A 12,291-nucleotide genomic window follows, 5' to 3' on the forward strand; every position below is an offset into this window, starting at 1 on the left:
ACATAACATCAATTGTAAATCTTCAATCTAGTAATAAAAATCAATGGGCAGTAAATGTGTTATTGCCAGTTACTTTTATTAATATTTACTGAACACTTTTCTCTGTGAGGCCTTGATACAGGCGCTTCACTCACATCACTTCATTTAATCTTCAGTCACCTTTGAGGTAAGGACAGTGGTATAAGTTCCATTTTATAGTTTAAAAAAATGAGTTTCAAGGCAATTGTCATTTGCCCAAATTCTTTATAAGCTGATGTTTAGAATTTGCATGCAGGTCTGTTAAAACTATTGGAGTTTACTTTGTTTTTAGTGACTTTAAGTGTAAAAAAAAAATATTGGAAAGAAACTAAAATCAACTTCTAAAACTTTATACTGAGTTTATAAAATAGTTTTTTAAAAACAAAGTTGGAAAAGCAACAAGGCTTATTTGGAAATGTAGATAGCAGATGTGATATTGGCAAGGCAGGGATGTAATTGTGAATAAATTAAAATGAAGATTATGAATTCCCGAGTAGTCCAGTGGTTAGGACTCCATGCTTCTACTGCAGGGAGTATGTATTCCATCCCCTGTGCCATGAATCCTGCCTGCCATGGTGTGCGCCAGCCCCTTCCCCCGCCAAAAAAAGGCTAATACGGTAAAATGGATATTATGTTTTTCTTCAGAGTCTCCTAGCAAGCTAAATATATCTAGCTTGGGGTGAGATGTTTTCTAAGTTTTTGGCAGTCACTACTTGGTTCAGCCTAAGAGCTTCAGATGTGTGGTCCTCGACTGTAGCTGTGGATTCTGGCTAAGGGGTTCCCCTTGGGAGGGGCGGGCTGGTGCAGTAGGAATGCCAATCCATGTGCGGTTCCGAGTAGCTGACCTGCTTTACCCCTCTTCCTTCCGTTCCGCGCGGCAGGTGCAGAACAAGCTGGACGGCTGCTGCTATGCGGTGAAGCGCATCCCCATCAACCCGGCCAGCAGGCACTTCCGCAGGATCAAGGGCGAGGTGACGCTGCTGTCGCGCCTCCACCATGAGAACATCGTGCGTTACTACAATGCCTGGATCGAGAGACATGAGCGGCCGGCGTGCCCGGCGACTCCACCCCCGAACTCGGGGCCCCAGGCCCAGGACGGGCAAGCCTTAGCCCAGCCAGCGGGCGACAGCGACCCGGACGGCCCGGGCAGTGTGGAGGCGGCCGCGCCGCCGCCCATCCTCAGCAGCTCGGTGGAATGGAGCACGTCCGGCGAGCGCTCGGCCAGCACCCGCTTCCCCACCGCCGGCCCAGACTCCAGCAGCGACGAGGACGACGACGAGGAGCAGGGCGTCTTCTCACAGTCCTTCCTGTAAGAGCTCCCTGCGCATCCTGCCTCCCTGCCAGGCCCAGGCAGGGGAAGGGGGACTAGGTGGGAAATACAGTCCTGTAGACCATGTGGGAATACATGTACATGGAACTTATTTTAGAGAGGAACCAAATTCAGTCCTAAGATTTTTTTTATACCACCTGCTATCTTCAAGAGATCTCCAGAACTCAAGTCCTGAAAGAAGGAAAAGTAGAAACATCTTCCAGTTCTTCTTGTTAATACATTTAATAGGATTTTTAAGAGTATTCTTTTTAGCTTCTAACTCTGGAAATAAAGGAACTAATTTGGAGTCTTGATATGGGGCCTACTGCAGTTCTAAAAACGGTTGCTGCTGCTGCAGCTGCTGCTGCTGCTAAGTCTCTCCAGTCGTGTCTGACTCTGTGTGACCCGGTAGACGGCAGCCCACTAGGTTCCTCTGTCCCTGGGATTCTCCAGGCAAGAATACTGGAGTAGGTTGCCATTTCCTTCTCCAATTCAGAACCAATAATTAATGGTCCTAAAATAAAGTTTAATTCATCTCAGAATCCATCCTAGTTACTTACATTCCTGGTTTTATTTCATTGTATCTGATTGGATGCAGTTTATTATGACCTCTAGCTATTGAATTATATATAACAGGGAATTTGGTTTCTTTAGTCTTTCTCTAATTCTCTTTTTAAGACCTGCTTCAGATTCTGACAGTGATATCATCTTTGACAATGAAGATGAGAACAGTAAAAGCCAGAATCAGGTAAATATATAAATGGAAGTGATACTATTTTATTCTTCATGGGATGGGGACATAGCAAATGTTTGATGTTATACACCTCAAGTAAAATAGTAAAGCCTTAATCTGACATGCAAATATAGAAACTGTCAATTTAAAAAGCACGATTATTTAAAATATGCTACCCATGTGATTACTTATATGTCTTAATTTATCCACAAAATAAAACATGCCTGCTTTTAGAAGAAGGGAATAAATTGACATGCTGAGTTTTTTGTTTTGCTTTGCTTTTAGTGAAAACCATTTCCTAGAGGACTTGGGGAAACATTATGTGGTTGGGAATGAGGGTTGAATGCAAATTATTTGGGGAAATAAACAGCCTAATTGTGGAGTTATGTGGGTCTCTCTCACATCAGTTAATCTTGATGATTTACTCTCCTAAACCATCCTCTAGAACAGTGTTTTAACACTGTAGGTCATGATCCTGTAACAGGTTATAAAATCAGTTTCAAGGATTACAACCAGGTTCATTTTATTTTCAGTGCTATAGAGAGGAGTATAGAATGCAAAATGCATAACACTACTAAAAGTAAACTGTTCACAGAACTTGTCTCTTATGGTATCGTAAAATACAACATGGTCTGAAAGATTTGAAAACACTGCTTTAAGCCTTGGACCCCACTCAGTTCTGTGTCTTCCTCCACCCAGGCCAGCAGAGCCCCTCAGTGCTGATGACTTGGAGTTCAGGGTGAGGCTTTGTGATCTCTAGACCTGTCAGTAGTTGCTAGAGAAAGCTTCTGTAGCTGGGGACTGGATACAGTGACTTTATTACCAAAAATAAAAATTGTTACAAGCAGGGTGCATTCACAGTAGATAAAGGGAAGTCTACACATAGACTCTCTTAGATAAGCAGTTAAATTGGTCTGAATGAAGTTTGAATGCATTACCCAGCATTTTTTGTAAGTACTTCTCTTTTCTATTAAAATCCCCCTTAAACCCCTGAGGAAGTTTAAGGAATAACAGCATAAGTAGTCTAAGCTAACTGCTTTGGTTTTAGTATTAGTTATGCATTTAATTATTACGGGGGCACCAAATTTACAATTCTGGCTTTGCTCAAGTAAGTGAGATATCCCATGGGGCACTCTAATTGATGGGTAGAGGCCTCTAAGAGATTAACAATTTTTTACAGATAATCCCTAGAATAAATAAATAATTCAAGAGTAGAATTTGGAGAATTCCCTGGTGATTCAGTGGTTAGGACTCTGAGCTTTCACTGCTGAGGGACGTGTTCGATCCCTGGTCAAGAAACTAAGATCCACCTCCACCCACTCCCCCCACACAAAAAAAGAGTAGAACTTCATTGTTTCCATAACAGGTTATTTTTCCTTTAATAAATAAAACATTGAAAAATGTTTCCACACAAAAAAATGCAAATCAGAACCAGTCAAATCCTACCTAATATTTTTTCATACTTGGGGGTAGGAAAGAGTACTGTGTCTTTTAGAAGAAGAAAGACTTTTTTTTTGAAGGGACATGAGTTAGAAAAATAGCTGTAGGGGACAACCGTGTGAAAAAGTGGTATGGGGGATTGGTCACCCTAAGTGGCAGCTGGGTGGTGGTTCTTTAGTGCTATAGCCAAGGGCAGTGTCCCATTTGGTAACATGATCATATTTAAATTGTTTTAGCTAAAGATGGATTTCTCATCTTCTGTTTCCAAAGTAAGCCTACCATCAAAAGTGACATTCCAGTAAAACTGCAGCCTTAAAATATAAACCTGTATACATTCTACCCCTTCTTACCCGTAGGAAGATATCAGTGGTAAGAAGAAATTGACTTCGAATCTTTCTTTGGATTGTGCACCTTTAATACCTATTTCCTGTTGTCCCTTTCATTGTCCTGTACAGTAACAGACCTATAAACTATGCGTTAGATTCTGGTATTGGCAAAGTTGCCTGTTAAGTGCAGTGAGCATCAAAAAGGACAGTGGTTGTTCTGCTCACTGACCTACCTTCCAAGGCAGCATGATGGCCGGGTATGTGGTAGGGTGAGCATAGACGACTTGGTGACAGTAATGACCTTGTTTCATTTCAGCCTCGTTTTGAGCTCTCTCGTGTTCCTCTTGTGTTAGGATGAAGATTGCAATGGAAAGAACAGTTGTCATGAAAGTGAGCCACCAGCAACCACCGAGGCTGTGCACTACCTCTACATCCAGGTGAGGCCCTGGCACACAGCTCAGTGACTCAGCAACTCCCAGCAGTTGCTGGTGAGTAGGTTTTGGGAGATGAGAGTAAGAGAGCGAGCAGAAGAGGGCTCAGCAGCACTGCCAGGGATGAACTGGCCAGAGAGGATTGCAGAATGGAGGCCCTTTCCATCAGCCTTGAACCCGAGCTCTCTGGTACCAGAGCAACAGACAGCATAAGGCAGTGGTTTCCAATTCTAAGCTCACCTGGATTGTGGAAGTTCACATCCTGGATCCACCAGTCACAGCTATGTGAGCTCAGGCAAAGTTCTTCAGCATCCCGTGTCCCAGGACGCTGGGACATTTAATCACCTGTAATTTAATTTAATCACTTATAAATTAAATAATAGCAGGTACCTTAATGATTTGGCTTCCCTGGTAGCTCAGAGGTTAAAGCGACTGCCTGCAGTGCGGGAGACCTGGGTTCAATCCCTGGGTTGGGAAGATTCCCCTGGAGAAGGAAATGGCAACCCACTCCAGTATTCTTGCCTGGAGAATCCCATGGACGGAGGAGCCTGGCGGGCTACAGTCCATGGGGTCACAAAGAGTCAGACACGACTGAGCGACTGAACTGAACTGAACTAATGACTTGTGAGGAATAAACATAGTAATGTGTGTAAAGTAATTAGAACCATACCCGAGGCCACAGGCGCTTGACTGCACACGTACAGAAATTCTGTTTTGTCTAACAAGTTAAATCTGGGCAAGTAAGTTACGAGGCATGTAACATCCTCGTGTGCACAGAAGACACACCAGCCTGGCTTTAGGAAAGTGGCTTGTCCTGGAACCCCTGAGGGATAGGAGAACCAGCTCCACTGAGGCATTGCTAAAGGTAAACCTATAGGCTTTGTCCTGCTCCCTCTCCCAAGGGCCACATTCTGGACAGTGGGAGCCTGCCAGCAGAGGGACAGCCACAAACCAAAGAGGAAAACGTGCCTCTGGCCCAAGAGAACAGGACTGTGGGTCATTATTAGTGTTTTCAATCACATCTGCAAGAGGCAGATCTTTAAATGTGAGATTCAGTACTATGCCAAAGAAGGAACCCTCAGACAGTGTAATGTTTCAAAAGAGGTTAGTTAGGTGGCTACTTTACAGAAGTTGCAGCTGGTTTTAGGTTTTTCCTAACATAAATCACTCACACTCATGGTAAAATGTTTGTTTCCCAAACTGCTAACTATTGAGTAGCTTCTCCATTCCAGGTACTCTCTAAAGAGTTACAGTGAGGCGAAAGTGTGTAAGGGAGGTGTGTGAAGTGCAGGTACCAGCATGGTGTGGGAGGCAGAGGCCCTCTGGAAGACAAGTCAGAATTTGTAGATATCATTCTGAGCCTGGGAGGGTATTTCTCTCTTTTAAAATGACATGTTCCTCTCTTTAAAAGCAACAACAAAAAAATCCTTCATGAGAAATCTCAACTTTGATGCTAGTTTGAAACATACAGTCTAGTTTCATAAATCAAATGCTATATGTTGATCTAGGACTTAAATGACATTGCCTTGTTTTCTGACAGATTGATACAGTCAAGCAGGATGGGATAGAGCCCTTTCTTGAATATTTGGATATTTACAGAGTTTTACTCTAGACTTGAAGGCCATTGTCATTAATTTAATGTACAGATGAGAGAAGCTAGTGACATCATTGAATTACTAATTAGCCCTTCTTGAAAATGTGGGCTTGGAAATGATCTTGTAAAACTAAATAAAATTTTATATAATTCTAACTGTTTTCATATTACTTGTGACAAGGCTTTTAAAGTCTTTATTTTTTAATAAACAATAATATGAAAAATAAGAATGATTTTGTTGGAGTGCTAAGAGTATGCTTCTTCCCCCCAGTTTTTTTTTTTTTAATACTGTTGGTTTCTTTTTTAATTAAAAAAAGATAAGCCTTTCCTATAAGTACTTAAAATCTGTGGTACATGTTTTAAAATACAGGATTACACTAATTGCCATTGTTCTCCTTGATCTGTCATCAAATCCTGCCTGGTTCGTTCTTATCTATAGATGGAGTACTGTGAGAAGAGCACTTTACGAGACACCATTGACCAGGGACTGTATCGAGACACCGTCAGGCTCTGGAGGCTTTTCCGAGAGATTCTGGATGGATTGGCTTATATCCATGAGAAAGTAAGCTTGGCACCATTTCACATCTGAAATACTTGACATAAAATTTATAACAAAAGTAAATATGAAACTTGAGAAAAACTGAAATAGAGGGAAAATTATGGGTATTTTGAAATAAATCTATTTTTACAGGAAATAGAACATACCAAAAGGTAAGAAAATAGCATAAAACCTCTCAGTTCAGAGAAAACACTGAAGGATAGGACAGGGATCAGCAAATTATGGCACAGGAGCCCTCGCCACTTGTGTTCATCCTGTGAGCTAAGGACGGCTTTTACAGTTTTAAGTGGTTGTAAAAAAGATCGAAAGAAGGGTAATATCTCATGACACCTGAAAATCCTGTGAAGTTCAAGCGTGTGTCCCTTAGTCACGTTATGCTGCATCCTGGCCGCGACAGCTTATGTGATGCCTGTGGCTGTGCTTGTGCTGCTGCTGTACAGTAGGTAGTTGCAGCAGAGCCTGTGTGGCCCATAAAACCTGAAAGATTTATTATCTGACCCTTTACAGAAAAAGTCTGCCAGCCTCTGGGTTAGGTGGAAATATTCAAACAAATATGGAAGGTGAGGAGGCTTCCCTGAGTGGTTTAGAGAAAGTGAGAGTATGATTGATTCATGCCAAGGTGTGTGATTCTGACTCAGTGCTGCCCTTCCAGAAAGTCATCTAGCAAGAGCAGAGAGGAGACTGAGAACATAGCTTGCCAGGTGTATAAAATGTCACTTTAAAACTAGAAATTGTCATCATGTGCTAATGGACCTAGCTTCAGGATGAAACGCAGCTTACATTTTAAACATGAGATTCTCTAATGCATTAGCATAAATATGTTTTTTTTTCCCTGTGCCTCAAGTTTCTTTAACCCTAAAATGTTTATACTGTACTATATTTATACTAAAAGACCAGGACTCTAATTTACAGACCCACTCCAGTACTCTTGCCTGGAAACTCCCATGGACGGAGGAGCCTGGTGGGCTGCAGTCCATGGGGTCTCTAAGAGTCGGACACGAGTGAGCGACTTCCCTTTCACTTTCCACTTTCATGCATTGGAGAAGGAAATGGCAACCCACTCCAGTGTTCTTGCCTGGAGAATCCCAGGGACGGAGGAGCCTAGTGGGCTGCGGTCTATGGGGTCGCACAGAGTCGGACACGACTGAAGTGACTTAGCAGCAGCAGCAGCAGCAGCAGTTTATAAATAGAGGAAGAAATGAACATGGTGTTTTTCTCCCTGACCAGAACAGGGAGACATGATGCAGCAGAGAGAAAGATCATTGAAAGTCTGACAGAGGGATGCCGAAGGGAACCGTTTGGATCAGACCTGATCAGGACCACCAGCAGGTTGACTGGGAGAGGGTGGCAAAGGCAGTTGGGAGACATTACAGAGGCCAGACAGCCTAGACTAGCATGGTCTGCAGAAGATGGCCTCATCCGATTTTTATCACTAGGTTGTCCTTTAAAACAAGGAAACAGGAATGATATAAGCTGTTCTTAGGAAAAAATATTGTTGGTTTCTTTACTCTCTTCCATCAGGGAATGATTCACCGAGATTTGAAGCCTGTCAACATTTTTTTGGATTCTGATGACCATGTCAAAATAGGTGATTTTGGTTTGGCCACCGACCATCTAGCCTTTGCTGTGAGTATTTTTTTATTCAAGTGTGCCTAAAAACGAATGCATGTGCCTTGATTATCCTGTCTTCTAACATTCTCATGAGTTCCCTGAACTCTGCTGTGTGATGCCCAGGACGTATACAAGCCTGAAAGGGTGGCTGCAAATTATCTTGCAGACTTTGAGATTGTGAATATGTTTTACTGAGTGCATTCCACTTGAGAGACATACAATTACGAGTTTGTGGGTGATGTTTAGGGCAAAGGCATATAATACTTTATGAAATGATTTGGTATTTTGGTCTACCATGCCAGACACTGGGCAAGATGTTTTACACTCCAGGGACTTTTAACTTAAGGAAATAAGACTCAAAACCCATGAAACATCAGGAGAATGAGTTCTAGACAGCATAAGTCAGAAAGTATTAATGTTATTCACAACATTGTAATTTAACAAACAAAGCTAAAACAATGTGAGCGAAATAGTCATATAAGATTAAAAGACTGAAAATTTACATATGTTTTTGAGAATAAAGAAACACTGTATAGAGAAAAGAGCATTTCAGATGGGCCTGAAAGGACAGGTGGGAGTCCAGTAGGCTGGGATCGAGAGCAGGGCCTGGTGACACCAGAGTCAGGGGTTCCAGAGAAAAAGAACGGCATAAACAAAGGCCCTAGGGTAAGCAGACATGACTGTCGAAGGCCAGCCTGTTGTCTGGTTTGTTGAAACTATGAGGGTGTAGGGGAGCCATGAAAGAAGATGGCTTAAGGTTGGGGATTCTTGGAGGTGATTGAATACTAGGGGAAGAATTTTACTTAACATCATGAGCCAGAGCTTAAGGCACCAAAGTCTGTGGTAAGCACAGTTAATTCTAAGGGTGGTCAGAGGAAGAAATTAATGGTGAGAAGGACCAAAGGGGCTAAATTAGAAGGTGATGTTAGAAGGTACAGAGAGGGAGGGGGTGGAAGGGGGACAGTAAGGACTGGGTCCTGACCAGAATGGCAGCGAATTCAGAGTGCTAAGACCAAACGAACGAATTTAATTTGAGGTCTCAGCTTTAGTCTACAGATGGTCTATGTCTGTCGGCTTTAGTCTATAGACAGACATTTAGTCTATGTGTGTCGGCCTTTAGTATATAAGGGCCTCCCCTATAAGGGGGCCTTCCCAGGTGGCACAGTGGTAAAGAATCTGCCTGCCAATGCAGAAAACGAGGGAGATGCAAGTTTGATCCCTGGGTGGGGAAGATCCCCTGGAGAAGGAAATGGCAATTCACTCCAGTATCTTGCCTGGGAAATTCCATGGACAAAGGAGCCTGGCAGGCTACAGTCCATGGGGTCGCAAAGAGTCCAACACAACTGAGCGACTGAGCACATGCTCATGAAGTAGATAAGAGCTCAAGCTCTGGATGCCCGCTGCCCTGGGCTAGAAACCTTGGATAAGTTATTTAATTTCCTAGTATCTTTTCTAAAACATGTGCCTAATGTAAGTACTGAATTCACATTTGTCACCACAATTAAAATAAGAATTTAGGTGAGCCCTGGAACAGTCCCCAGCTCTGAGAATGTTACAGCTGTTGTTATCCGTGGCAGTGCTTATACCAGGAATCCATGGAGTGATGACAGAAAACTAGTGATTCGGGTTAATGCAAGACAGCACTGTCACAGATGTAGTGGAGGAGGTGAGGCTCCCTAAGAGGTATTAGCAGCTCTGGAGGGATACATTTGGTGACCAGCCTCTGGGACAGAAGAGTGAAAATTGATCCAGATAAAGTAATAGCAGTGGGAAAGTTAGAAAGTGAGTTTATTGTTATTAGTCTCCTTTTACTCTTTCCAGTAAATAGATTCTGTTTTGAAATATGAAAATAAATTAGTTTTGGTAAACTTCAAGGGGTTCTGCCATGAAGGAGGTCTTCATGGCAAGGTGGTGAATTGCCCCTCTCCTTGACCTCGTTGGGTTTCCAGTGAGCCCTACATTAGTAGGCTAACTGAACTAAAAAAATTTATAGCTCAGAAAAGCATTATTACAGTTGTTCTGGATTCTTTGTAGTATCTTTTATTCAGTCTTCATTTAGAAGTGATAATCCATTCCTGTGGAATAAACATTTTAATTTGATATTTGGCTTACTTATATTTTTAGGCTGACGGCAAACAAGATGACACATCAGGAGATCACTTGATTAAATCAGACCCTTCAGGTAAATCCAGAAACTTGTATTTAATTCATGTGTTAATAAGCAGTCCACAAAATTTCCTTTTTTCCCTTTTTTTTTTAACATACAAAAAGCTGTACATATGTAATGTATACAACTTTGAGGCCTTTTGAGGTACATGCACACTTAGAAAACATCACCATAATCATATCCATCACCTCCAAGTTTCTCCCTGCCCTCTTACTTATTATTACTATCATTACCAATTTTGTGATAAGAATACTTAACAGGACAGTTTTAAATATGCAATACAATATAAAATTTCTCAATTTGAAGCCTGTTTTTCACTTGTTAAGATTTTATTCTAAAGCAAATTATAATTATTCATTAAGTTAACAAAATTATGAACATTCTTTTTTTCCCCTCTTCACTTTATTGATTGTTTTTAAGGACTCTTAAGAAATTAGAGCTTCAATTAGAATAATTTGGTTCTGTGGGCAAGCAGTTATACTGTGACCCCAGGTGGTAATGGGAGATTACCTCATGACCTGGCCTGTCTGAGATCCTCCTGCCTGACACTGCCCCTTTACCACAGCAGAGCCAAGGTATGTGGCCGGCCATCCACGATTTAGGGTTAACAGCTTGGTGAAATGTATGCTGCTGCTTCCTGTGAATAGTGTCAACAGACTGTGTCTCACTCTTAAGAAACTTTTTTTTTAATAAAAATTTGCCTTATCTCTAAGTGCTGTTATTAGACACCTTTTCCCTGCCTTCTTCCATGCAGGTCATTTGACTGGGATGGTTGGCACTGCTTTATATGTAAGCCCTGAGGTCCAAGGAAGCACCAAATCTGCATACAACCAGGTAAAAAAAGAAGCTTTGGGGGGAAAAGGAAAGATCGAGAGAGAGAGAGAGAGAGAGAGAAAGAGGAAAGAAAGAGTATGAAGATCACAGCACTGGGGGTTCAGTTACCAGCTGAGATAGCAGGAAACATTCATTCACTCAGTCAGTTCAGTTCAGTCACTCAGTCATGTCCGACTATTTGCAACCCCATGGACTGCAGCATGCCAGGCTTCCCTGTCTATCACCAGCTCCTGGAGCTTGCTCAAACTCATGTCTGTCGAGTCGGTGATGCAGTCCAGCCATCTCATCCTCTGTTGTCCCCTTCTTCTCCTGCCTTCAATCTTTCCCAGCATCAGGGTCTTTTCCAGTGAGTCAGTTCTTCGCATCAGGTGGCCAAAGTATTGGAGTTTCAGCTTCAGCATCAGTCTTTCCAATGAACACCCAGGACTGGTTTCCTTTAGGATGGACTGGTTGGATCTCCTTGCTGTCCAAGTCTGTATCATGTATCTGTTGAGTGCCTGTTCCAGGTAGGACACGTGATGCCCAAAGACAGCGACTGAAGCTGGCACTCTTGCTGCCAAGGAGCTTACAGTCCTTCTGTCCATCTAAAGAAGATTTGAACTAACTGGCCTTGGGCCAGGCCCTGGGAACACAGGGAACAAGGCCATCAACTAATAAGACATCTTATTCCAGCCTTGAGGGGACTTGTCCACTGATGGATGAACCAAACAAGTAAAAATTCTTAAATCACAAACTACGTAAGAACTAAGAAGAAAAGAAATGGGATCCAGTGACCAGAAGATAATAAGGAGCATCGTCTTTAGGTTGACTGATTACAGAAAGCCTCCCCAAGAGGATGGCTATCCTGACAAAAGAGGAAAAGAGGGAGAAATCACAAGAGTTGGGGCCTGGAGCTTGGCTTGGAGGGGAGAGGGATAAGCAGAGGAAACAGCACCTCAGAGAGAAGTGTGTTAGCGTGGGTGAGAGCTGGCATGGCGTGGTGCACTTAGGAAGATCACAAAGAAGGTCAGACTGGCTACAGCAAGGTGAGCCACGGGGGCAAGAGGCGCGAAGCAAAGCTGAGGGGAACGCCAGGGTCAGGTGATGCAGGCCCGCGTGGCCATAAGGAGTGAGCAGAGGCAGCCCTGAAGGATCTTGAGCGAGAGAGTTCATTTCACCTGCTGCCGGACACCTTACAGAAATCCAAATGGGGCGGCTGAGCTAGGACTGGAGTGGTGGCTGTAGAGACCAGGTTTGCTGTTTAGTCGCTCAGTCGTGTCCGACTTTTGC

The 12,291-nt window shown here is 42.8% G+C and overlaps 1 protein-coding gene across 3 annotated transcripts in view; it reads left to right on the top strand.

Moving 5' to 3' along the window:
• Positions 1-12,291, top strand: part of EIF2AK4 (eukaryotic translation initiation factor 2 alpha kinase 4) — a 97,300-nt gene that overhangs the window by 43,968 nt on the left and 41,041 nt on the right. For all 3 annotated transcript variants that reach the window (XM_010847933.1, XM_010847934.1, XM_010847935.1), the window contains exons 12-18: positions 900-1,327; positions 2,006-2,075; positions 4,180-4,263; positions 6,291-6,413; positions 7,932-8,036; positions 10,146-10,203; positions 10,943-11,022. In XM_010847933.1, the coding sequence (XP_010846235.1) occupies positions 900-1,327; positions 2,006-2,075; positions 4,180-4,263; positions 6,291-6,413; positions 7,932-8,036; positions 10,146-10,203; positions 10,943-11,022 (948 nt within the window). The remainder of the gene's footprint in view (positions 1-899; positions 1,328-2,005; positions 2,076-4,179; positions 4,264-6,290; positions 6,414-7,931; positions 8,037-10,145; positions 10,204-10,942; positions 11,023-12,291) is intronic.

Source organism: Bison bison, unplaced genomic scaffold (assembly GCF_000754665.1).
Source record: "Bison bison bison isolate TAMUID 2011002044 unplaced genomic scaffold, Bison_UMD1.0 scf7180017864259, whole genome shotgun sequence".
Taxonomy (NCBI): Eukaryota; Metazoa; Chordata; class Mammalia; order Artiodactyla; family Bovidae; genus Bison; species Bison bison.